This window comes from Garra rufa, chromosome 16 (genome assembly GCF_049309525.1).
Source record: "Garra rufa chromosome 16, GarRuf1.0, whole genome shotgun sequence".
Classification (NCBI taxonomy): Eukaryota; Metazoa; Chordata; class Actinopteri; order Cypriniformes; family Cyprinidae; genus Garra; species Garra rufa.
In genome coordinates, this window is record NC_133376.1 from 30,955,300 (window position 1) to 30,983,251 (window position 27,952).

Consider the following 27,952-nt stretch of genomic DNA (forward strand, 5'->3'; position numbering starts at 1 on the left):
CACTTTCAGTGTGTTTGGCTTCCCATATGTACGACTGAACACCGGATCTCTCGATCTCAGTCATGTTACTTCTACCGACTGTTTATTGCTGTAGCTATGCAAAGCAGAGATGTATACGCTACGCCCTCTTCTCAAGACAGGGTGGGAATATGTGACTTATTTTATTAAACTGATACACACCAAAACAGTTCTTTTTTAAACACGCCCCAAAAATACCATTTTCCAGATGTTATAATAATTTATCTGTGGGGTATTTAAAGTGCCCCTATTATGCCTTTTTAAAGGTAGTTAATATTGTTGTAATAGTCTCTTAAAACAGGTTTACATGTATGCAAGTTCAAAAAACACTTTAGTTTTCTCCAAAATTAGATTTATTTTCACCCCGTTTCTAAATGATTCGTAAACGACTCGTTTGAAGCAGTTCGAAGAATCAGTCTCTCTAAACCCCTCCTTTCAGTGAGCCCTCACTGCTGTGATTGGTCAGATGGTGCAGTCCTTTTGGATTGGTCTACCGCTACAGCACAAAACGAAACGCCCATTGGCATAACTGAATGACAGCTGCGGAGACCTGTTAATGCGTAGAAAAGATAGCCTCGATTTTACCCTATCAATTCGAGCCGGAGTCTGACGATGAAACTGTTGAAGTGTCACATCGACAAGAAACTGTTTTGCAAGCACGACCGGAGCAGGACGTTTCTCAGTGGGTGTCATATGTTACCTGTGGAAAGTGCTTGCAATTTGCTTTTGTAAGCGAACCGGACACATCTCTACGTTGTGAACTTCAACACTGTACAATCCATAACACTGTGTTAAGCCATCGTTTATCATTATCATTACTTAAACTAATAAGGCAGACAGACAGTCAAGCTGCATCAATCACAAGACTTTTTAGACTACATTGCACTCACAGCTGAACAACAGAACTACAGAAACGCAAGTTAGCCGGTTACCAAGACATGTGCGGGGTTGTTACACACCATAACGTACACAAAGACGTATTTTGAACGATCGCTAGAAAATACAATTATTAATCATACTTACAGGTAGAAGTTCAGAGGAGCAAGCCGGTCCAAATAAACTGGGCACTGATCCATTTTTTTAAAACCAAGCGTTTGGTGAATCTCGCGTTGTAACGTTACTCCCCAAGATTGGAAAAGCAGTCATCAGTAAAATGACGCGAACACAACACAAGATTGGCATTGGACTGCTGAGGTGTTGAAAAAATTAATGTTAACCACTCATTCTTGATAGTTTCATCTTTCGGAAGGGCATATAAAACAAATTCACTCTCACAGCGCAGGGCGTCTTCTTGACATGATGTAATCCACGTGAAAATGGTAGGCCTACTGTTTGTGGGCGGGCAAGTTGTTCGCGAAATTGAATGTGGGCGGACATTACGCAAATGTGTAGCTCGTGACGTGTGGCCGTTACAGAAAAAAGATTCGAATTGCTGACGACTCGTTTAGGCGAATGTGAGCCGACTCTTTTTTTTGTTAGACAAAAACTTTATTTATAGTGCACTGTCGGCGTCACAACTTTGCAGATAGTTTATGTTCACATACAGCTACATGACACACTACATGAAATATCATATTTGAAAAGGCATAATAGGGGCACTTTAAGATGAAACTTCAACACATTCAGACACATTCTTTTTGGTTGAGTTCATGTAGGTCAGGATTGCCTTCATTGTGGGGAGCTGCCAAGAATTTTCTCTACTATGTAATTTAGCCTTCCTTGTAAGCATTCTGGATTTATTTGAGTGGGTCATTTTTTATTTGGACTAATTTTAGGCTTTGGTTTTTACTTACGTATGTGTGCTACTGTCTGTCTGTCTTTTTCTCTCTAGGAAACCTTTTCCAATTGGGGACAGAGTGACGTTCAGTGGTAAAGAATGTGTTTGTCAGCAGTGTTCCATCAAGATGGTTAATTCCAATGAGCCAATCAAAATCCACGGGCCCAGTCGTAAGTCCCATCCATCAGTTTAATAATTTTCCTATTCATTTGCATAACATGTGGTCCACATGTTAGTGTGTTTGTTTAGATTAGGAGCAGCCAACAGTCCAAACAAAGAAAAAAGGCTAGATAAATAAGCATATTAAATCATATATGTATGTATGTATGTGTGGTTTTAGATATTCACATTCATAATTCTCCATCTCTTGGGTGCTTTCAGTAGTCTTCCTTATATATTTTTTTTCTGACTGCCTGGGAGCTAAAACACTCCATATGGCTGTATTGACCTGCATGTCTCTGAGGGGAGAGGACAGACCCCTGTTCAACAGATTAGAAAACATGTAGCGTCTGGGTAAACAGAGGCAAAATGCTGTGAAGTTTTTATAAAGGCCAGAGGTGAAGAGCATCTGAGCTCTGTGTCTATGTCTGCCCTTTGGTTGAACAAATGTAGAGAGTCTGAACATGTCTGGGTCATTTTTGCCATGCATTCTTTCCCATTATATATATATTGGATAAAATATAAATATAAAACGTTTTTTTTTAAAGGTGGAAATTAGATTAGTGTAAATTCTTTTTATTACAATTAAGTCAACACAAATGGATTTAATATTAATTGCACAATCCTTATCTGAGCAATGTCTAACTTTAGCTTTTTATTTCTATCCTGTTACGTTCCATCCTGTTTGAAATCCTCTTAATAGTCTTGGCATTGTGTTAATAATAAAATCTAAGTGCCTGAGCTTGACCAGATTAGGTTTCTGAAAGTCTGACAAACCTTATATAGAAATGTCTGTTTAAATTAGAACAAAATAATATTACATTTTTTCAAGTTCATTTATAAAATGTACAACGTAGTAAGAATTTAAACTGAAACTGGAAGACAGGGTGGGACATATCAAGCAGCCCCGCCCCCTTTTTAAAATAGCCAATAGCATTTCATTTATATCACAGCTTGGGCCAGAGCATTTGACAGCGTATGCCAGCCACAATCTCTTCCAAATTGCTATGAAAATGATACGTAGCTGAAGTGCAGGGTGAAGTTTTGAATGCTCATATCTTCTAAATGCGAATTTTGTCGTTGTTTTGGAGCACACTAGCTTATAGATAACCTTAAGGCTAGCATATTCATACTGAAAGCCAAAAAACTTCAAACTTTAACATCTGTCTCTGTGTAAAGATTGACCTGGCTAATCGTGAAGGTGAACTGAAGAAAGCCAAGCTCTCAAATACTCTAAACATAGCTGAACATCCTCCAAATAAGAACAAATGATGCACTGACCTTTCTGTGCTCAAAATCCTGTTACGGTCGTACATCATATGCTAGCCTACACAGCTCAATAAAGTGTGTGTGTACTGTACGTCTGCTAACTTAACCTTCATACGAATGTATTGATTTGTATTTCATGTGTTTTTGTAAACCTGTCAAGGCCGACTGGACACAGCAAAGACTTCTGAACCTTTAGTCCATTATATAACCTCTTTTCCCTTCCTCATGGCTCTTTTTAGACTGTGCAGGTTGTAAGGAGGAGATCAAACAGGGTCAATCTCTGCTGGCATTAGAGAAACAGTGGCACGTCAGCTGCTTCAGGTGTCAGACCTGCGGCCTGGTCTTGACGGGAGAGTACATCAGCAAGTGAGTGAACGTTCCTTCTGTTGACCTGATGGCTTGCTTTCAACCACACATTATGTTGCACAAAGTGGCCTGTTTCTTGTGTTTGAAACCAGGTTAACTCAGTTCATTAAATAATTATTTAATAACAATTTCTCTAATATTTTACACATTCGCTTCAAATAATAGAATAATAAAAATATATATGTAAATGTACAGTTGAAGTCAAAAGTTTATGTACACCTTGCAGAATGTGCAAAATGTTAATTATTATACCAAGAGGTATCATACAAAATGCAAATGTTGTTTTTTATTTAGTACTGACCTGAATAAGATATTTCACATAGAAGACATTTACATATAGTCCACAAGAGAAAATAATTGTTGAATTTATAAAAATGACCCCGTTCAAAAGTTTACATACACTTGATTCTTAATACAGTGTTGTTACCTTAATGATCCACAGCTGTGTTTTTTGTTCAGTGATAGTTATTCATGAGTCCCTTGTTTGTCCTGAACAGTTAAACTACCTGCTGTTCGTCCGAAAAAATTCTTCAGATCTCACAAATTCTTTGTTTTTTCTCAGCATTTTTTGTATATTTGAACTCTTTCCAACAATGACTATGATTTTGAGATCCATCTTTTCACACTGAGGACAACTGATGGACTCATATGCAAATATTACAGAAGGTTGAAATGCTCACTGATGCTCCAGAAGGAAACATGATGCATTAAGAGCCGGGGGTGAAAACTTTTTGCACTTGATGCTCAGTGTTAATTTAACTTATTGTGTCTTCTGGGAAACATGTGATCATCTTATGTAGCTTCTAAAGGGCAGTACTAAATGAAAAAAATATGTTTTTTAGGCAAAATAAGAAAAATATACATTTCTTCATTTTGTTCAAAAGTTTACACCCCTGGCTCTTAATGCATTGTTTTTTCTTCTGGAGCATCAGTGAGCATTTTGACATTCTGTAATAGTTGCATATGAGTCCCTCAGTTGTCCTCAGTGTGAAAAGATGGATCCCAAAATCATACAATTATTGTCAGAAAGGGTTCAAATACGCAAAAATGCTAAAAAACTAAAGAATTTGTGGGACCTGAAGGATTTTTCTGATAACAGCGGGCAGTTTAACTGTTCAGGACAAACAAGAGACTCATGAACAACTATCACTAAACAAACAAACAAAAAAAACAGCAGCTATGGATCATTCAGCTAACAAAACAGTATTAAGAATCAAGAGTATGTAAACTTTTGAGCTGGGTAATTTTTATAAATTAAACTATTATCTTCTCTTGTGGACTACATGTAAACATCTTTTATGTGAAATATCTTATTCAGGTCAGTACTAAATAAAAAAATAACATGAGTTTTGTATATGATCCCTCTTATTTTGGTCAAATAATTAACATTTTGCAGATTCTGCAAGGTGTATGTAAACGTTTGACTTCAACTGTATATATACTTGATTTACTGATAAGCAGGTGCCTGCTGTTATAAAATTTTGTCACAGTAGTCATGGTTTTTCTGGTTTTCCAAAAACGATGCACCTATATTTTATTTTTGTTAGCAATAACAATATGTTTATTCATGTGAGTTTTAATTTGCGTGCAGAGACGGCATTCCTTACTGTGAGTCAGACTACCACACCCAGTTTGGAATAAAGTGTGAAACGTGCAACAGATACATCAGTGGACGTGTGCTGGAGGTAAGTCTCTAAAAGTATAGAAAAGTTAGATCTGTCACAACTGTTTTCAGCATTGACAATAAGAAGAAATCAGCATATTAGAATGATTTCTGAAGGATCATGTAACACTGAAGAATGACTGCTAAAAACTCAGCTTGAATGGTAGTCTATATTTATTCGCAATAAACTCACTCATGTCAACAGTCCACCTGTTATCTCTTTGTGGACTCCCTGTAGAGAATATTGAACTTCAGCAATTGACTTACTTCTACACATATAGTGGTTTTGTGTAATGAGTGACTTGTCTTTGATTGTTATTGACTCTGAATTACCTCAGAACTCTGCTTAATAGACAGCAATTGCGTTGAGTTATACCTGAAAAGAACATGAATTGATCCATCAAGCAGACCAGGCAGGAAACCTCTGTTATAAAAAGATCAAGGGCTAAATATGAAGAAGCCCAGACAGACGGGGAATAAAACCACCGTTTGAAGCACTCTTCCCTCAGAAATACACATTTTTTTCTCTCTCACAACACTTGCACCATTTACAGTTAACAGACAGCAAAAAATACACCTTGGAGAGACTACTAGAGGATAACGCCTTGACAGAATAAACAAGTGAGCAGCACATCACTATTATTGGATCTGATATCTATTTTTATTGTTCTTCTTCCTAAAATAAGTACAGTGCTTATATATATATATTGCAGTTGCTGGTTATTACAGCAAGTGGTTTGAAATGGAGCACTGAACGTTCAGGTCCTTTACCACTACTGTTTCAGTGGGTGGTTACTGAGAGAATGAGTGATCGAGCTTATGAAGAGCCAGTGGGTTGCCCTGCCTTTAGTTTTCCTCCACTGTGGTTCATCCTTCAGAGGAATGGCCTAATATTCGACCCTTTGACGTTTCATAAGCAAGAATGATTACTTTGGCTCCTATTCTTTTGTTGACTTGCTATTTTTTGACACTCCTGAGTAGGGTTGTGAAGTCAAGGAGTTGGAGAGAGAGACAGAGAACGTGAGAGACTTTGAGTAATGTGACGGTCGCAGGGGAAGAGAAACATGATGAGGTAGTTTACATACAAATAAGAGAGGAGATAATTTGCCAGCCGAGAGTTCCAAAGCTGATGAAGCTTAATGCTAATACACATGCATCTGAAAAACATTTGGGTAAGATTGTGTACTCACACACACTAACTCATTCCCGTTGCTCTGTTTGCTCTCGTCCCAGTCTGAGTGGCTGGTGTGAAGTGCTCCGTGTTCCAACGAGAGCTGAAGTCAGGTTATTTATAGCTAGTGGGACACAGGCTGATTTATCTTTATCTGCCTGTTTGATTTGCACTCATTCCCCTTGGGAGACACCTAGTGATACCACATGCCTCTGAGCACTTAGAAAATGACAGCTCGCTGATTCCTGGAGCAATGACAGCATACACTCTGTCTCTGGCTCATGAACTGGCCTTCTTTCGCCACCTGCTCTGTGCCTCCTCTCCAATATGCCCCTTTCTTCTCTGGACTTCCTAATGAGGCAACATTTGGTGTATTTGCAATGTTTGTCTATAAATAGCAATTGTCATACTAGTTTAAGAACTTAAATTTTAGATAGTAATGGCCAGTTTTGTCTGTCTTTGTTCTTCTGATGTAAACAGTTCAAAACAAAGCCACAGAAGAATCAGTGGTTGTGTCTCTGAGGAACTCAGATCAATTAATGTTTTTGAACAACTCATTTGAATGAATAATTTAAATGACTCACTGAACAAAGTCACTTGTTTTATTCCTGAATAAGTGAATAAAATGTTTGAGTGCCTGATTCAATTATTAATTCCTTAATGAATCAGTTTTGTATGAATCAGTTTAATAAGTGATTAAATGGTTAATGACACATTTAGGAAAGTTTCTGAATAAATCAGTGTTTTAAATGAATCATTTGAGTGACTGATTCAATGACTCATTCATAAACACAGTCACATGATTCATTATTAAATGAATCTGTTTTGAATTAATCAGGGTGAATGATTTAATGGACTCTTTCATGAAGACAGTCATGTTCCATTCTGTAATGAATCAGTTTTGTATGAATTAATCAGGGTGAATGATTCAATTGACTCATGAAAACAGTCATGTTTCATTCCTTAAAGGTCCCATATTGTCAAAATCGAAATCTCCTGGCTTTTTTCATAATAACTGAGGTCTAGGGGCTATGTAACTACCATATGAGTTTCAAAACAGTCAATCCACAGTAAACTGCACACAGCCTGCTTAAAGTAGCTGTTCATTTTCACGAGCCACTGTGACTTCCGCAAAGATGTGACGTCCGATCTACTCAGTCACCGCCTTCAGTCACCACCCCGAGCACCAATCACGTCCCACCCTCCTTTTGTCAAACCCAGACAATATCGTGTCCATAACATTGCTAAGCAACAACAACACGAAAACAAGTCGAGAAAACCCTGTTCAGTCGATAGATGTCGAAACTACATCATTGCACAGGCTTCAGAACAACGTGAATATAAGAGACCACTGTAATTTTCCAGAATCAGCGCGCATTGTGAAAGGGGCTTTACTAAAGCAACAGTTATGTAGCTTACTGCATTCGGTGTTTGAAAAAGAAAAAACATTAATGATCATTCTGAAATATCCTGTTGAGTATCAGCAGGCTAGGCTCTCTCTATGGCTTTGGGCTCGGCTAAAGCATACATGACCGTAGTTAACTGTGGTTGGCCTGGCTGTGCGTCACTCAGAAAACAACAGGCCAATCAGAAGAGAGGCTCATGAATATTAATTAGATGGGCCAAAATCGACCTGTTTTTGACAGAGCTCCTAAAAAAGGAGCTGTAAAAATATATTGAGATGGATTTTGGCACTTACACCGCAAATATATAATCTTAAGGACATCAACAACTAAAATAAACCTCCAGAAATGTGTACAATATGGGACCTTTAATGAATCCGTTTTGTATGAATCAGGTTAATAAGTGATTAAATGGTTAATGACACATTTAGGAAAGTTTCTGAATAAATCAGTGTTTTAAATTAATCATTTGAGTGACTGATTCAATGACTCATTCATAAACACAGTCACATGACTCATTATTAAATGAATCTGTTTTGAATTAATCAGGGTGAATGATTTAATTGACTCTTTCATGAAGACAGTCACGTTCCATTCCATAATGAATCAGTTTTGTATGAATCAGTTTAGTAGGTGATTAAATGGTTCATCAATGACTCATTCATAAAAAAACAGTCACATGATTCATTGTTAAATGAATCTGTTTTGAATTAATCAGGATGAATGATTCAATTGACTCATGAAAACAGTCACGCTTATTCCTTAATGAATCAGTTTTGTATGAATCAGTTTAGTAAGTGATTAAATGGTTAATGACACATTCAGGGAAGTTCCTGAATGAATCAGTGTTTTAAATTAATCATTTGAGTCAGTGATTCAATGACTTATTCATAAACACAGTCACATGATTCATTATTAAAAGAATCTGTTTTGATTTAATCAGTTGGGTAAATGATTTAATTGACTCTTTAATGAAGACAGTCCTGTTTTGTTCCTTAATGAATCAGTTTTGTATGAATCAGTTTAGTAAGTGATTAAATGGTTGAATGACACATTCAGGAAATTTCCTGAATGAATCAGTGTTTTAAATTAATCATTTGAGTCAATGATTCAATGACTAATTTATAAAAGCAGTCACATAAATCTGATTTGAATCAATCAGTTGGGTAAATTATTTAATTGACTCTTTCTTGAAGACAGACCCGTTTCATTCCTTAATGAATCAGTTTTGTATGAATCAGTTTAGTAAGTGATTAAATGGTTAAATGACTCATTCAGGAAGACAGTCATATGATTTGTTCCTGAATGAATCTGTGTTGTAAATTAATCATTTGAGTGACTGATTGATTGACTCATTCATTGTTAAATGAATACATTTTTAATGAATTATTTGGGTGAAGGATTTAATTGACGCTTTCATAAAGAAAGTCATGTTTCATTCCTTAATGAATCAGTTTTGTATGAATCAGTTTAGTAAATGAGTAAATGGTTCAATGACGCATTCAGGAATATTGGCATATGTTTTGTTCCTGAATGATTCAGTGTTTGAAATGAATCTTTTAAGTGACAGATTCAGTGACTAGTTCATAAAAACAGACACTTGATTCATTAAATGAATCTGTTTTTAATTCATCAGTTGGGTGAATGATTTAGCTGAATCTTTCATAAAGATAGTTTATTTTCTTTAATTATCAGTTTTGTATGAATCAGTTTAGTAAGTGATTAAATGGTTGAATGATGCATTCAGGAAAACAGTTATATGTTTTGTTCCTGAATGAATCAATGTTAAAAATGAATCATTTTAGTGACTGATTCAGTGACTCATTCATGAAGGCAGTCACATGTCTTGTTTTGCAGTGAATCAGTGTTTTGAACTGTTTTAGTCGCTCATTTAGTGATTCATTCATAAAGACAGTCACATGTTTTGTTGCTGAATCATTTCCAGTTAATTTGTTTTGAGCAAATCAGTTGAGTAAATGATTAAATGATTCAATGTCTTGTTTGCAAAGACAGTTAGACGTGTTGTTGGGTTTTAAATCAACCAGTTTGGTAAATGATTAAATAAGTGAATGATTCATTCATAAACACATTTTGTTTAGTTCCAAAGTGAATGATTCCAATAACTCTCTTATAAAGAGAGTCACTTGTTGCCACCTACTGGTGTAGCATAAATTGTGAAAAGTGCAAGTACTGTCAAACTGTTATATCAGCACTGTTGGAATGCAGCTTGACTAGATTGAAGGACTAGCATTACCTGTTGTATTAATATATAGTATATAAATGGATTTTTACACCTTTCACTTCAGGGACATTTCTATTCTATCTACCTTGTCCCCTTTCCTCTACTAGAACTCTAAACAAATAGTGTAAATGTTACAAAAATGTGTTCATTCTCTGCAGTTCCATCAACAAGCTCATATTTTTTTAAATGACCCAGGGGAACAATTCTCTCAATTACTGATTCTTGGCACTGAAGGATCTGCGTAAGCTTTAAATGTGTGTACGGTGAGCAAGAGAATCATTAAACATCTGTAGAGCTCAAATGAGTCTTGAGCAGTATTAAAACAGCAATAAAGGAGGAGTGTTCTGTTGCTTAATATGGGGGACGCTGTTGAGACAAATATATGTTGACTCTGTTTATTGCACTCGTGATAATGGGTTTAACAGGTGGAGCATTTACGTGCTGTACATGTTGTTTTACAATCTTTTAGAGTGACCTACAACATTTTCTCATCATTCTGTTTGTCCCTGTCTTTCTATATCCAGGCTGGAGGAAAACACTACCACCCCACTTGTGCTCGCTGTGCCCGGTGTCAGATGATGTTTACAGAAGGAGAGGAGATGTATCTCACAGGTGAGGAAAGGTTACAGAGGCCAACAGCCGGCACTTTCCATGAATAGGGTGTAAAATAGGGCATGAGACTCTTACTAAATAAGGAAGTGAGGTTTTACTTTTTCAACAAATGGTCAGTGAAAGTTGCTTAACTTTCAGAAAATGGTGATTGTCAACCTCAAGTGGTCGAACTACATATTATATGAGCTGTTTTATTTTCTGTTCACATTCTATGAGCATTGCAAGCACACAAAAAGTAAAAAGCACTTTTGATTGCATACTTTGGCATTGCATTCTTGTCCTTGTAAAGAAAATTTTCTGAAATGCATGAGAGAATAAAAATCTGGAAAATAAGTTGCCCAAACAAAACGATAAATTGTGCTTCATTTAATCGTGTTTTTGTTTAGAAGTTCATCCACAAGTTCATCCTTGTGACAAAGCAGATGAGCACTTTGCTAATAAAAGAGCTCTTTATAGAATATTCCATGAAAGTCTTTCAATATTAGCTTCATTTCCAGACCATCGTGAACAATATGCTTGATTCATGTGAGAGATAAAGGCTGTAGTGAGAAGACTTTAATGAAGAAACTGATGTTATTCCCCAAAGAGTCACAGAGGCTCATCTTAAAGCCCCATTCAGTAGATTTCCTCTGTGAAACTGTGTGATCGCTCATATGACTTCCAGTGCCAGCGGCTAGCGGACATTAGAATGCACCGCAGGTCTTTCTCTGTGTTTGTCTGTTCTGTTTCACATTCAGTGCTGAGATGTGTAAGTGTGTTACAGGCTAGCGAACACACCTCGAGGTAAATGCATTTAAAAGTCAGCAGAGCTGGTCGTCAGCACATTACTATCATGCAAAAAAGAGAGAGGTACGTAGGGAACGAGAAAGGGAGAGAATGAGCCAGGCGGAGACAGAGCATTGGATTAAAAAACCCATCAATCTGAAATTGAAATACCACAGTTGAATGAATGCACTCTGGCCTTTCTTCTCATAGAGTGATTACATTAAATGTATTTGCCTTAGCTTGAGATGATCCATCTGCTTCCAAATCTCAAACTTGCCACTGAGGTCAGGAGGGATGTGATTGGCAGGCAGGTCTAAGATGCCAGATTGAATAAAATGTACAATAAAAATCTCATAGTGCAAGTCCATCAGGCACATTTTCTTCAAAAAAGGACATGGCGCCAGTGCCTACTCAAAACATTATTTCAGTTTATAATATAATTGTAGAAATATGATTTAAATTTAATTTTTCAGGGTTCAGTATAATAATTTAATGTTTTTAAAAGAGAAGCCAGGGGTGTAAACTTTTGAACAGAATGAAAAGGTGTACATTTTTCTTATTTTGCCTAAATATCATATTTTTTCATTTAGTACTGCCCTTCAGAAGCTACAGATGATACTTACATGTTTCCCAGAAGACAAAATAAGTTCAATTTAACATGATCTTCAAATTCAAAAAGTTTTCACCCCCGGCTTTTAATGCATCGTGTTCATATAAAGAATCAAGTGTATGTAAACTTTTGAACGGGAGCATTTTTATAAATTTAACTATTACTTTCTCTTGTGGACTATATGTAAACATCTTTTATGTGAAATATCTTATTCAGGTCAGTACTAATTAATAAATAACATGCATTTTGTATAATCCCTCTTATTTTGGTAAAATAATCAACATTTTGCAGATTCTGCAAGGTGTATGTAAATTTTGACTTCAACTGTATTTGAAATATTTCACTTAAACGTGTCCTTGCTAAAAAAAAAAAACTGTCCTTTAATAAATGTGTCCTTTCAAAAAAAAAAATCTTACTGATAAACTTTTATCCATGTTGTGGTTTAATCTTCAAATCGCTTCTTTTCACGTCTTAAACCAAGTCATCTTAAGTTGTCTGTATCTAACATTCTCCTTCTCTTTGTTTGGCTCTGTTTCTCAGGTTCGGAGGTGTGGCATCCTGTGTGTAAACAAGCATCTCGAGCAGAGAGAAAACTGAGAGTAAATATCTTTTTTTTTTCACAGTTATATGAATTTCAAAATGCCTTCAGCTCTCACTCTGAAGTTCTTCTGTTATTTTATTTTACAGCTCAGGCGCACATCAGAAACCTCCATCTCTCCTCCAGGCTCCAGCATTAGTTCACCCAGCAGAGTCATCTGTGTAAGTAACCAATCATTGTCCAGCTCGAAGGAAGATGACTGCAAATGATGATAGTCATTTTTTGACATAATGTGTTCATGTTAATATTATAGGGACAAGTTAAAAGAGAAGTTCACTTCCAGAGCAAAAAAATACAGAATTTACTTACCCACCTTGTCATGTTATTATATGTCATCTTATTGTCATGTCAATGTTATTTATTTTTCTTTTTTCAGTCATAAAGAAATTAAATTTTTTGAGGAAAACCTTTCAGGATTTCTCTCCATATAATGGACTTCTATGGTGCCTGCAAGTTTGAACTTCCAAAATGCAGCTTCAAAGGGCTCTAAACGATCCTAGCCAAGGAAGAAGGGTCGTATCTAGAAAAAACGATCGGTTATTTTCTAAAAATAAATGTACAAAATGTAAATGTAAAAAATATACAATTTATATACCTTTTAACCTCAAATACTAGTCTTGTCTAGCTCTGTGTGTACTCTGTGTATTCCGGTTCAAGTTAGGGTATGTCGAAAAACTCCCATCTTATTTTCTCCTCCAACTTCAAATTCATCCTACATCACTATTTTACCTTTTTTTGTAAAGGGTGTTTGATCTTCTTTACCCTTATTCCTCGGCTGGAATTGTTTAGAGCCCTTTAAAGCTGCATTTAAACTGCATTTTGGAAATTCAAACTCGTGGGCACCATAGAAGTCCACTATATTGAGAGAAATCCTTAAACGTTTTCATCACGTATGACTGAAGAAAGAAAGACATGAACATCTTGGATGACAAGGAGTGAGTAAATTATCTGTAAATTTTCTGGAAGTGAACTTCAACGCTAAAGGGACAGTTCACCCAAAAATGAAAATTCAGTCATCTTTTATTCACTGTCATGTTGATCCAAACTTTTATGGCTGAATTTCTTTTGTGGAACACCAAAACACCATAGAATTATCACCAAATTACCAAAAATTGATTATATTAATAATGACAAAATGTCAATTTTTTAATGAACTTTGTTTATTATTGCAATGTTTGACATGCACTACTATTGAAAGTTTGGGGTCAGTAAGGTTTTTTCTCTCAGAATAAGTAGGAGAAATTAATACTTTTATTGAGCAAGAATGCATTAGACTGATTAAAAGTGACAGTAAAGGCTTTTAGATGCTTACAAAAGATTTCTATTTCAGCATTCAATTAAATGCTGTTGTATTTCTTTCTATTATTTTATTCATCAGATAATCCATCCTAAAAAACACAAAAGTCAACAAAAATACTAAGTAGCAAATCAGCATATTAGAATGATTTCTGAAGGATCATGTGAGTAATGATGCTAAAAATGTAGCTTTGATCACAAGAATAAATTACATTTTAAAATATATTCAAATAGAAAACAGTTATTTTAAATTATAAAAATATTTCACAATATTACATTTTTTCTATATTTTTGATCAAATAAATGCAGCCATGGTGAGCATAAGAGACGTATTTTAAAAGTATTATAAAAAATCCTACCAAACCCAAACATTTCAATGGTATCGTGGCACTTGAAACAGGTTTGATTTCCAAGGAATGTATGTACTGATAAAATGTAATAGCTTGAATGCGCTAAAGGTTGCTTTGGATAAAAGCGTCTGTCAAATGCATAAATGTAAGTATTATTGGCCATCCCAAGATGGATGACTCTCATGCTTGAGTTTATTGGCTTGTTCATAATATGTTTGCGTGAGTTCTGCAGTGGCGCAGTCATTAACATCACATGTGGAAGTAAAGGCCGGCTCGAGTGTGTAACCTTTGTGCTGTGTGTGTGATTGATGTATGCATAACGCAGTGTAAGCAAATGTGCTGTCAAGCCCTGCAGGTCCATACTCTGCTGAAGGTCAAGCGTGAGACAGCACATATATGAGATTCAAATCCCTTAAAATACAATCTGACATCAATGGTAAAGTAAGGCACTAACTTAAAAAATGTTAAATGAATAGTTAAATGGATAGTTCAGCCAAAAATTGGCTCATCCTCATGTTGTTCCAAACCTATAAGACCTCGTTCATCTTTGGAACACAAATTAAGATGTTTTTAATGAAATCCGAAAGCTTTCTGACTTAGAAGTAAGAGTTTATGCGTCCAAAATAAAAACAACCTTCAGTTTGCATGTTAACAAAGGAATTTACTCCAAAAAAAAAGGTCATAAGCAGTCAAACTCAAACTCAGTATGACATTTTTGTAGCGTTTATGCGCTATATTACAGTTTCAATGATGAGCTGAATTGTATTCTAACAGCACTTGCATTAAAGTGTGCCAACTGTGCCGCGGGCTTTTTCCCACACTTAATTGTGTTGTTGATGTTGTCGTCGGCTGTCATCATTGCTGTTTTTTGCAGGCCTGCTCATTGCGTTTGACATGTGAGTGTGTGTATCTGTCATGTGTCCCTCTCCTCAGGCAAAAATGGAGAACGAGATCCTTGATTACAAAGACTTGGCAGCGCTGCCTAAGGTTAAAGCCATTTATGAAGTGCAGAGGCCAGACTTCTGGTCCTATGAGCCCAGTCACAGATACTGCTCTGATGACAGGCTAGAGCGCCTCAGCTATGGGGAGGTACTGCCCTAGAGGACCACTAGAGCCACTCTGGGTCTACTTTTAGCATGTCTCCCCCTGTCGCCGGATCTACTGGCCTGGTCCTAGCTGAGCTTAGCTTTGAGTTACTCATTTTTGTTGCGTCCATTGGCTGGCTGTATGCTTTTGTTTGCTGAAGCACTATGTTTATGCCTATCTCCCACTTTACTAGTGAATATGAGTGCTTTTGGTTGAGCCACCTTGCTTTAGTTTGCTTTTGGAAAGCTCTCTGAAAACGCTAGCTATATATGTGATGTTGCTTAACGGAATGGTTCACCCAAATATGACAATTCCATTATTTACTCACCCTCATGTTGTTCCATGACCACAAGCTACTTCATAATTTTGAGTTAGAGTTTGGAATGAAATGAGAGTGAGTAAATGACATGATCTTCATTTTTGGGTAAACTATCTCTTGAATTATGCTTGCTGAATAGATAATGTTGAGTTGTACAGTTCTGCAGGAGATACAAGTAGGTTGGTCTGATCACAGTGGCTCCTTCCCCTCCGTCCCCTTGCTCTTTTCACTTCCCTTCCACATCCGATGTCATGGAGGAAGATACTGAAGGAATCTCTGATGTACTGTTTTACTGACTTTCTCCTTTTTTGTCTCCACAGTCCTTGGGCACACTCTCCCCTTATTCTCAGGTAAAAGTTTTGTCTCAAATTTACTGTGTTAAAGGGATAGTTCACCCAAAAATGAAAATTCTGTCTTTATTTACTCACCCTCATGTCGTTCCAAACCCATAAGATCTTCGTTCATCTTCAGAACACAAATTAAGATATTTTTGATTAAATCTGAAAGCTTTCTGACCCTGCATAGACAGCTACGCATCTGACACATTCAAAGACCAGAAAGGTAGTAAAGACATCGTTAAAATAGTCCATGTGACATCAGTGGTTCAACCGTAAAGTTATGAAGCGATGAGAATGCTTTTTGTTTGCAAAGAAGACAAAAGAAAAGAAATTGTTAAACAAATTTGTTATTTTACCTTTCTTTTCGCACAAAAAGTATTTATGTAACTTCATACCATTTCGGTTGAACCACTGATGTCCCATGGACTGCTTTGATGATGTCTTTACTACCTTTCTGGGCCATAAAACGTTTCAGTTGCATTGCTGTCTATACAGGTTTAGAAAGCTCTCGGATTTTATCAAAAATATCTTCATTTGTGTTCTGAAGATAAACCAAGGTCTTATGAGTTTGTAATGACATGAGGGTGAGTAATTAATGACAGAATTTACATTTTGGGGTGAGCTATCGTTTTAAGTCAACAGCAATATATTTTGCAACCAAGTTATCAATCTGTCTAAAGTAGATTTAGCACGTAATTGTCTGATTAAGTGTGTTAAATTAACTGTTGTTGCTCTATAAATCATTTTGATCGCTGAATAAATGGCTATGAGACAGTCTCACAGTCATAGTTATGAATAATGACATTTTATGCGACTAGGACATGTATGACAGTATGGACGTGAGGATGAGAAGATCCTCCAGTCCAGGGTACATAGACTCCCCCACCTACAGCAGGCAAGGCATGTCTCCCATCATGCCCCGCTCTCCACAGCACTACTACAGATACGGTGAGTCCCTGTTACAAAAATATACTCTCATCCCTGAGTTATGGGATGCTGGTGTCTAGCAGCTTCCAGCTTCATCAAAAGACTATGCAAGTTCACCAGCATTTCATGCTGGTAAACAACATGTATAGTGAACCAGCACTAACCAGCTTGAACCACTGGTCTAAACTGGTCTTTTCAGGAATGGCTTAAGAACTATACTGAATATGCAGTATATTGGAAAATATACTATATATTTCTTGTGGTTTGCAGTTACAAAGCAATGTCATAACAAACATCTTCAGAAAAAAGGAACAAAAGCTGTCACTGAGGTAAATACAGCACAAAGATGCACCATTTGAAAAGGTACCATTCAAGTGACAGCTTCTGTACCTTTTTTTCTCAGAGTAGTGACTAATATTAAGTACTGATAGTGATTTTAAAGTCAGCATGAAATTACATTCACAACCAGTTTTATCTCTGTATTGTGACTTATTTACAAGTGAAATGGGACTTTCAGTGACAAAAATTGTTATTTTAGTATTATAGTATATTTTTTATAATACTATTTGTATACTATATACTCAGGGAGTTCAAGCATGTTATAATGGCCAAGGATCAGCAATCGCCATGTAAAACTGATCGGGCAGACCAAACTGTTAGTTGTAGAGACTTGAAACTTGGAGGGAAGGTAGTACTCACACTGTCTACAACGTCACCAAGGCTCGTCCCAACCTGCCTGATGGGGGCGCTACAGTGATCAAAAGTATGAAATTGCTCATAATTCCTAAGCTGTTCGTCGCAGGCTCAAGTGTCATATGTCGTTGGAATCCTTGGCTCACGCCGGACTAAACACATGCCTCAGATTCGCGAAATTTTCGGGTATTTAGCATTTTTTGAAAAACTTTTGCGAACTAGTCCTAAGTTTTTCGCCTGATCGGAACCAAATCAGTGCAGGAATATTCTCTGGAGAGTGAATATCAATAATTATCAAAAAAAGTTTAACTTTTGACTCTACATCGCAAAGGGACGCCAAAACGGTCGAAAGGGGCAGGTCTACTTTTATTAAAACGGCTATAACGTTTGAACAGAATAAGGTATCTTCGCCAAACTCACAACATGTATGTAAGAGCTGAATCTGAGGTCACATGAAAAAAGTTGCAGAGCTTGGCCACTTGGTGGTACTATAAGAGGGGAAAAAAAACATTAAAACGGTCATAAATATGCACCTGTTGGTCCTATCGACATTAAAATCGATACACACAGTCTTTGTCAAAAGTGCCACCAGTGGCTATAAGGGCATTTTTGTATCTCAAAAAACGTGGCTGCCGTTTATCACCTATTAGACAAGCTTAACGAAGGACATTTGGAACGAAACTTGGTGGGCCTGTTTGACTCACGGACTTAAAGGTCTATGAGAAATTTAAAAGAAATCAGCCTCTGTTGGGGCGACATATTTTTAACGGGCATAAGCGATTGTATATTGTGCAGTTTTTCACACATACGCACGATATTCATATCATACAATAGACCTCGAACAACTTTTCCTCTAGAACCACTGCTGTCCATCAAACTGTTTGTTAAATGATTGAGAAAATGTAAAAAAAAACACTACTTTTGCAAGATAGTCCTAGGTTTTTCGCTCAGTCTGGAAAAAACACTGTAGTGCAATCTTCTGGACTCTCTAGGTCAACAATTATCAAAACAATGGTGAAATTTACCTTTTGGGCAGCTATAATGTGGTCGTTTAGAAAAGAGGTCTGTCCAAAAAAGCCCAAAAGCCCATAAAACCTAAAGGAAACTCAAAACGACAGGTTATTCTAAACAAGCATGCAAAGTTCTAGGAGGATTGGACCACAGCTGCCACTATAACAGTTATAAACGTTACAAAAACAATATATTTGTATGGTAAATTACCTGTATTTGGCCATTTTTTAAAATAATTTATTTGTGGTTACAGGCTTGCTAAATAAAATGTAATGTCTTTTTTTATATGTGCTTAAATGCCTTAAAGCACTTCAACCTCAGTAATCGCTGTTGCGGCTATATTTTGTTTTGAATGATGAAAATACAGTGAGTTATTTACAATAAGATCACAGTAAGAGATTTCATGTTGACTTTAATCAAAACAAACTCTATAGGCTTTTCATGTGGGATATGTTTGATTGTTGTTTGGGAGCGTGTCCTGCCATTCCACCCACATCCTATGCACCCCTCTGTCTGGTACAGTATGTCTTTTCTTCAGTTTTGAAATGCATACTGTTCCTGCCTGGCTAATCTTGGATCATTGATCTGATAATCGCCTGTGTGATGATTGAGTGTGTGTGTGGTTAGGGCGCACAGGAAGTGTGCACTCATGCTCTGGTTCTGTTACTGTCATTGGCTTGGGGCTTGCTGCAGGCACTGAGAGTGGCAGAAGTTCACCCTATTACAATCAGCTAGATGCCCGGTCCGGCACGCCCACCACAAACCAAGCTCCCAAGCATTTCCATGTGCCAGGTAGGCCAGGCCTCGACATTCACCTCATTGGCTGCTATCATCACTGTCATATTCATCCAGCACTATATTTATATATAAATTAAAGTCTCGTTAATGAAGTCTCTGTAACTGTTGAACCTGTCTATACTATACATCTATAGTATGGCTCTACTCCATTTCTGTGTTCTCTTCAACCGTTCCACTCTCCTCCACCTTACCCTAAAGGTCCCCGGAAGCCTGAAGAGGAAGAACAAAAAAGCTTTTCCTGCCCCGTTTGCTTTGCTTTCTTCTGCCTGTCACTTACATCTCCTCCATGTTTTATTTCTAATCTCTTCCTTTCTTCTCAGCCACAGGGGATCCCAACATCTACAGGAAGCCTCCCATCTATAAGAGACATGGTATAGTGTGCTCGGCCTGCCTCGGCCTGTTTTCCCTCACGCTCAGTCCCGAGGCTGTGTGGGCTCATGGGAAAGATGTGTCTGATTAGTGTTAGTGTCCTCCATAGCTGTCCTCCAGCAAACCCTTCCGTTTACAAGCCTTTAAGACAAGTAGTGAGCAAATGAGGAAGAAAAACGGGTCTTATTAAGTTACTAGAGGATTTGGTGGGCACAACTGAAGTAAATACCATGGTACACATCTTAGAAGTAGCTAAACACAGTTGCAAGAAAACGTATGTTTTGTACTGAACTAGTTTTCTGAATAAATTGGTTGAACTGCTTAAACTCCTTAAACAAATAATAGACAAACTGTTATACATCTTTACTAAACTAGTGCAAGAAGTATGTAAATACTTATATAACTTCCAAATGTAGAAGTAGACTTTTTTCTACTCTTTTATGACCAATTTATTTAGAAATCCATGCAATTCAAAAGGATTCACATACTTTTTTCTTGGAACTGTATGTCTTAGGTGAAATAAGGATAAGAATAGGGCTGGGTGTTGACACAAATTTCCTGATTCGATTCGATTAGGTTTTGATTCACAAGCTTGCATTTTGATTCAATATAAATTATTTTGGATATATATCAGGTACAGTAGATGCCAAATCTTCTCAAGGAAAAAAAAAACTAAAATGAACTGATGTGTATATAAACACTTAAATTACACTCAATTAAGTTTTTATAATAATACATTTACAATTGGCTAATTACATTTTGAATTAGTTATTATTCTAACATAAATTAAACATTGAAGAACCGCTAAAAAGAATATAATTAATGTTATATGGTGCATATATTTAGCAAACTGCTTTCCTCTAGAGTTCATTTTACTAGCTGACTAACGAGTTTATGGTCACTGAATATGTTGTCTGAGGTAAATGTGATATTAGGGGACTGTTATATTGACGTTAACTGTTATATTGACGTCATTTCACGGTTAAAACAACGATTGAGCGATTAAATGAGACAGGATAAGTATTTTAGTAAGTTGATATTAATATCTTTGTTTGTTTATTCATGATTATTTTGTAAGGAAATGATCAGTTCGCTACAGCGACCGGTTACTTTACATTAAACAGTGGCAAAATTCATTTATTGTTTGAATATTGCAATAAAATGGACAGAATTTCAAATCTCAGACTTTGTTTCATATCAAAAGTAAAAAGCACAAAGCTTATTACGATTTATTGACTGGGAGGTGCACTACGATGTTCTGAAAACTAGCTGAAAACAGGCTAGACTCGATTCTTCGGATATAAGTATAGATATTATTTCGTGAAAATTCGGTTAAAATCGAGAAACCAATACTTTTTACCCAGCCCTAGAAAAGAAGTTGCATTTTATGCTCAAGCATCAGAGTGTGTCCTGCTTTCCGTAGCATGCATGACATAAGAATGCACAACTGGCACGAGCACATCCTTCCTTCTACAGGAGGGTGATGAAAAAAGGATGAGGCTTGCTGAGGCATGATTAAAGCTTGCCATGTTCACCCTCTGATTTACATCGCCTGGGAAGTGGCCGCATTAGATGCCACAGAGAAGCACCACTGAACGCTAAGTTAAGCTCAACCCTGTTGAGAAACCGCTGTTAGGAAGGCAAACCTGTTTAAGCATGAAATGAGCAAGCGCGAAAGCCTAAACATCCTATGGAGGTTCACAGAGTTCTAATGGCAGCCATATTGTTTCTCTAACAGCTGATAAGAGATTAAATATTGTTTTATGTACTGCAGGGTCTAGGTAGTCCCTAGACTACTTTTGTTAGTTATTGATGGTGGATCCATTGATAGACAGTTGTTTATGTGCATATCTCTCTGTTCATTCATAAGTTTACAATCTCACAGCTTTTTGCCAAGTACATTGGATAGTATTTCCTCAGAATGCCATGAACTCTAACCCCTTTAACTCAATAATAGTTATAGTACATCTTTCCCTTAACTGCATGTCTCTGTGTGTGTATATTTATGTGTATATTTGTGCATTACAGGCTTGTGCCATTTGATTAGGATTAAAATAAAATTATACCTGATATGTTGTAAAGATAATAATGTATGTTTATGGATAATAAAGGGCTCAACATTAAGGATTTTATCTGGGCTCAACAGATCTTGCCATGCAAATATTTTCACCCCACCAAAAAAGCGATGTATTTTAATGTAATTCAGGAAATGATTATATATAGGATATATAATAATCATCAACATCAGTAAGATGTAGCACATTACAAATAATGCAAGTTACATAATCAGATTCCTTTTTCATGTAACTAGTGAAGTAACAGATTACTTTTAAATTTACAATGAAATATCTGAGTTACTTTTTTAAATAATTAACACAAGTTACTTTGTTTTCCCATCACTTTTGGTGTGAAAGAGCCCTCACAGTTGGCAAAAATATTTTTGTTGTTAAAAAACAAATAAGCATGTCCAGCCAGTTGACAAAAAGTAATACAAAAGTAACATAATGTATTACTTTCCATACAGTGTAACTAAGTGACACAATTAGTTACAGTTGAGGTCAAAAGTTTATACACACCTTGCAGAATCTTTTACCAAAACAAGAAGGATCATACAAAATGCATGTATTTTTTTTATTTAGTACTGACCTGAATAAGATATTTCACATAAAAGACGTTTACATATAGTCCACAAGATAAAATAATAGGTTAAAAATGTACATACACTGGATTCTTAATCCTGTGTTGTTCCTGAATGATCCACAGCTGTGTTTTTTGTTTAGTTATAGTGGTTCATAAGTCCCTTGTTTGTCCTGAACAGTTAAACTGTCTGCTGTTCTTCAGAAAAATCCTTCATGTCCCTCAAATTCTTTCGTTTTTCAGCATTTTTTGTGAATTTGAACCGTTATTCAAAATTGACTGTATGAGTTTGAGATCCATCTTTTCACACTGAGGACAACTGAGGGACTCATATGTAACTATTACAGAAGGTTCAAATGCTCACTGATGCTTCAGAAGGAAACACAATGCATTAAGAGCAGAGGATAAAAACACTTTGAATTTGAAGATCAGGTTAAAATTTAATAAAAAACTTTTTTTGTCTTCTGGGATACATGTAAATGACCTCTGTAGCTTCTGAAGGGCAGTACTAAATGAACAAAAATATTATATTTGGGCTAAATAAGAGAAATGTACGCATCTTCATTATGTTCAAAAGTTTTCACCCGCCCTTTGTAATATATATCTAGGCCGAGATATAATCTTTGTCCACATTTTCTTTAGGGGGAAATTGCGGAATGGCTTTAAACGTGGTATGGATGTGCAAAATTGTGTAAATAATAGTTGTTCCAATACTTTGGACATTTTCTGTGCAGTTCTGACCTTTTTCTGAGGGATAAAAAGTGGGATTAATTCAAGTATACTAAATGGTTTTAAATGGAGTGGAACACACTAGATATTTATTGGTTGCTGGCAGCATCAAATTAGCTAAAATGTTTAAAAGACAGCAACACAGGGGGTAGAGGATGAATAGAACTTTGTAAATGATGGCCGTTTTAGTTCTTCAGAGCTTTTGGCAGGGATTCTGTGAAGGCCTGCCAATTAGCATGGACAGTATACAACCACAGAGATCTAAAGTACATAAGGGAGATGAATTAGTTTCACTAATGCTGCGGATTTATTTACTGGCCAGTTCAGATACTTGCACAGTCCATCAAGTTATCTCTTAGAAAGGTCAGAACCATCTCTGAGAGGCTGTTGGCTCTGTTTACGTTTAGTGTGTAGTCATGTGTATTTGTGTTTATCCTCATGTCACAAGCCTGTAATGAACACTTTACAAAGAATATTTTTCTACCCATACGGTAGATCCGCATTTGTAAGTAAAAAGTGTTATATTGTTGTAGATATCTAGCTGTAGTTGTGGAGAAGACATGTATTGTTGTCATGCAGATCATTTGCTTTTCTGCCATATGGGTACCAAACTTAAAAATCTCACTGAAGACTCTATGGGATGCAAATATTTCTTCCCTTATTCTTTTTTCCCTGTTTTTTTCCCCCTCACCACCTTAAATACAATTCCCTCCACCTCTACTTTCCTCGGTCACCATTCACTCTGTAAGTATTTTCTCTCCCTGTACACATCTGTCTGTCTGCGTTTGGGGTTGTGTGTTTGTTCGATTGATATCTAGTTCCTCACTTGCATTCCGTCTCTCATCCCTGTGAAGTCTTTTCCATTAGGGACTGTTAATATTCTGTGAGGCCTGTACTTCTGTATTTGTGTTGAATCTTCTTGTGTGTGTTTTATATGGGAGTTCAGTGCTGTTTTTGACTGGTTTTGCTTTGGATTTGAAAGACAATATCTGTGTCGTTTCTAATAACACAAAGAGTTTTTTCTGTGCTTATTCAATATCTCATTTATATGAATACAGATGCTTTATATTGAGTGTTGTGTGAATTGTGTTAAAGTGGTTTTCTTCTGGGCTGTTATATGTGAGCGTTATAGTTTCTTTCTTTCTTTCTGATGCCCTCTTAACACCTAGCATTAGCATCAGCTAGGTTGAGTTCTAATATGTGACCCTGGACCCACAAAACCAAGTCTAAAGTAACACAGATATATTTGTAACAGCCAAATAAACATGGTATGGGTCAAAATGATCGATTTTTCTTTTATGCCAAAAATCATTACAATATTAAGTAAAGATCGTGTTCCATGAAGATATTTTGTACATTTTCTACCATAAATATTTTAAAACTTAATTTTTGATTAGTAATATGCATTGCTAAGAAGATTTGTGCAACTTTCTTTTTTGCATCCTCAGATTCCACAATTTCAAATAGTTGTATCTCTGCAAAATATTACCCTAACAAAAACCATACATCAATGGAAAGCTTATTTATTCAGCTTTCATGCGATGTATAAATCTCAATTTCAATCCAGTCCCTTATGACTGGTTTTGTGGTCCAGGTTGATTGAATACAGAACTGTTCTCCCACACAGAATTGGAAAAGCTTCCGAATTTTTACAAAACTGTATCTTACCTGCTGTGTTTGCCTGTCATTTTCACCAGTAAAGGATGTTAATATGGTTTAGAAGGGAAGAATATAAGGCAAAAATAGACTAGAAGAGACGTAAGGATTTGGGAACAGAAACAACAGATTCCAAATGCAGTTCAGTGGATTAATGCAGTGAATATTGTTCAAATCAGGTGATGAAATCTGCTTTTAGAACCTGATAAAAGTAGGTCATGTTCATGATCACAAAGTATCTTGGGTGCACTCACGACTGCTTTTTGATGTGGATTGTGCGATCACTGAACGCATACTAATGTTAGATGTAAAGAGGGCCTGATTGTACTGCTATGTGCTGTTATATCAAGCTTTTCCAAATATGTGATCCTGACATTTTCTCCCCACAGACAATCACTGCAATCCAGCAACCAAGAGCAAGACCAGTGAAGACATCGTCCAATCTTCCAAGTTCCCATCAGCCTACTCGCCTGAACACTACCAGCACTCAGAGTCTGATTACTACCATTACACCAGCTCTCCTAAATGTAAGTGATGAATATATTCATAATATCCTATGTGTTCAGTTCACTGGCATCACAGCACCTTTTGTCCTTTACACCAGCCACAATCATGCCAAACGATTCCAATAAAGATCATATAGTCATTGAACTAATTAACAACCAAGCAGACTAACTAGCAGAAAAACAGGCAATGGGGAACAAGGAAAACCAAAAGGCAAAGAAACTAAACAGGGACTGTGACAGTATAATATTGCAAAGCAGTTTATTTTTCTATTAAGCAGTCCCAAATGCATTGTAGTGATTTATTACAAAATATCTCTGTTTCTACTAAATAAGACTTTATAAACATTCAGAATTTGTTGTACTAAAACATCTAAGTAAACACAACAAATGGAATTTATATATATTATATATATTGAATTGTTTTATCCACCTTTTTCCTGAATGGAAGTCTCGCCCGATTGGAACAATGCTTTACATTTCCGGTCTCTGGTGTTTCTTGTATTTTCCGAGCCGATAATATAATGTTAAATGTTGTGCAATGGTTTACCTGTCATAGTTTTTTAAGTGGGAAGATGACATGAATCGACATGACGTTAGCTGCATCGAAAATGGATACAGCTCCCAATCGGGGAGAAGTTCTTGGGATTTTGTCCACAAAATAATAAGAGCACACATTATTTTATTATTTCACACAGTATTTTATTACTGTATTTTTTGGCTATGTGTCTGTTTTCTTGTTTATTTGGAATCCCAGACTAAATCTGAGCCAAAAATGATTTGCAGATTAGAAGTATGCAAGGTTCAAATTTAAAAAGAGATTGCATACACTACCAGTCAAAAGTTTTTGAACAGTAAGATTTTTAATGATTTTTAAAGAAGCCTCTTTTGCTCACCAAGTCTGCATTCATTTAATGCAAAGTACAGCAAAAACAGTAAAATTTTGAAATATTTTTGCTATTTGAATATATTTTTAAATTTGATTTATTCCTGTGATTTCAAAGCATCATTACTCCGGGCACATGATCCTTCAGAAATCATTCTAAAATTCTGAATTGCTGCTCCAAAAACATTTGATTATTTTGTTGAAAAAGAGCTAAGTAGAATTTCAGGTTTCTTTGATGATTAGAAAGTTCTGAAGAACAGCATTTATCTAAATAGAAATATTTAAATATTTTAAATATTTTAAATATTTTAAAACATTATAAATTTATTTTTATTTTATTTCATTAATTTATTTTATTATTTTATTTAGAGTTATTTTAAATAGTAAAAATATTTCACAATATTACTGCTTTTGCTGTATTTTGGATCGAATAAATGCAGCCTTGGTGAGCCGAAGAGGATTCTTTAAAAAAACATTGAAAATCTTACTGTTCAAAAACTTTTGACTGGTAGTGTATGTATATTGCTTAGCATTTTATAGCATATTTTTGCTGTCATCCAAGACTGTTTATTGTATAATACACTGCGTACCTCCCTTTAGATGCATAAACTGTTCCATTTTTTGTTTCATCAAGACTCATTATTTCCTCATTTTCACTCTCAGCTTTACGAGCTCCTCGGAGAAGGTACTCATCAGGTGGAGAAGAGGATGGCTGGAGTCACGGCCTTCAGCGAGTAAGCCAATAAAGCACCCTGTCTTTTTATTTTCACAGTGCCCTCTAACCACTGATTAAACGTGCGTTAATTACATAATAAGATAAAACTCGCCTGGTTTTGATTAGCAGCGATCAGTCATCAAGTTACAGCCCATCTGTCTGCTTAGAGATTCATGTTTAACCATTTTTGAAATCTAGCCAATAAGTGCTAATCACTCTTACTATCGGAGGATGCGCACTCATTATTTCTTTTGTTTCTGTCTTCCACCAGATTCAGGGTGGTATCGGTAGGATGATCCTGAAGGAGGAGATGAAAGCCCGCTCTGGTTCCTATGACAACGACCCCTGGGGCAGCGCGCGGAACTCCCGCAGTGGGAGCAGGGAGATGTTGCACAGCATGGGCCACAACAACACAGTTAACGGCTGTAAGTGCTCCACTAGAGCTGCTGTACAACCGCAGATTACAGAGATGTCTGTTCGGAGGGGGGTTGCTCTAGGGTCATCAAAAAAACAGAGCGTGGCATATCATATTGGTCACTGCATTTGATCCTTCAAAGCCAAGCCTACTGCTTGTGTTTGTGTAAGACCACCTTTTCCCTTCCCACAACCTCCTCTGGGGAAAAATGCATGACGGCAACAGGTGCGGTGTGGCTTTGACTGCATGCAGTGTGGGAGTTGCTTTGCTTGCCTTCGGTATGGCTGTCATTATTCAGCGTAGGGCAGTGTGGTCAATGAAGTCGTGGCACAGAGCCATGTAATTAAGGCAGTGGAGCTCTGGAACACTTTACGGTGAAGGCAGGCTGGAGTCAACGGTGACACAGCCAGCATATGCTGATACAGGACAGTGAGGCTGGGAGAGGGAATTCTGAGGGTTTTCAGTAATAATGCCGACACAGCAAAAAAGAAAAAACTATTACAATACTACAGCCGATGCAGTTCCATGCACCTGTTCTTGTTTTCTCTTTCTCTTTCTCTTTGTCTCTCGC

The 27,952-nt window shown here is 36.5% G+C and overlaps 1 protein-coding gene across 1 annotated transcript in view; it reads left to right on the forward strand.

The window, feature by feature from the left end:
- Positions 1-27,952, forward strand: part of ablim3 (actin binding LIM protein family, member 3) — an 82,176-nt gene that overhangs the window by 44,717 nt on the left and 9,507 nt on the right. The window contains exons 4-17 of the mRNA XM_073819952.1: positions 1,850-1,965; positions 3,463-3,589; positions 5,181-5,274; positions 10,593-10,680; positions 12,596-12,654; positions 12,743-12,814; positions 15,233-15,388; positions 16,025-16,054; positions 16,861-16,990; positions 19,367-19,465; positions 19,792-19,842; positions 25,270-25,389; positions 26,915-26,985; positions 27,238-27,391. Of these exons, the coding sequence (XP_073676053.1) occupies positions 1,850-1,965; positions 3,463-3,589; positions 5,181-5,274; positions 10,593-10,680; positions 12,596-12,654; positions 12,743-12,814; positions 15,233-15,388; positions 16,025-16,054; positions 16,861-16,990; positions 19,367-19,465; positions 19,792-19,842; positions 25,270-25,389; positions 26,915-26,985; positions 27,238-27,391 (1,367 nt within the window). The remainder of the gene's footprint in view (positions 1-1,849; positions 1,966-3,462; positions 3,590-5,180; positions 5,275-10,592; positions 10,681-12,595; positions 12,655-12,742; positions 12,815-15,232; positions 15,389-16,024; positions 16,055-16,860; positions 16,991-19,366; positions 19,466-19,791; positions 19,843-25,269; positions 25,390-26,914; positions 26,986-27,237; positions 27,392-27,952) is intronic.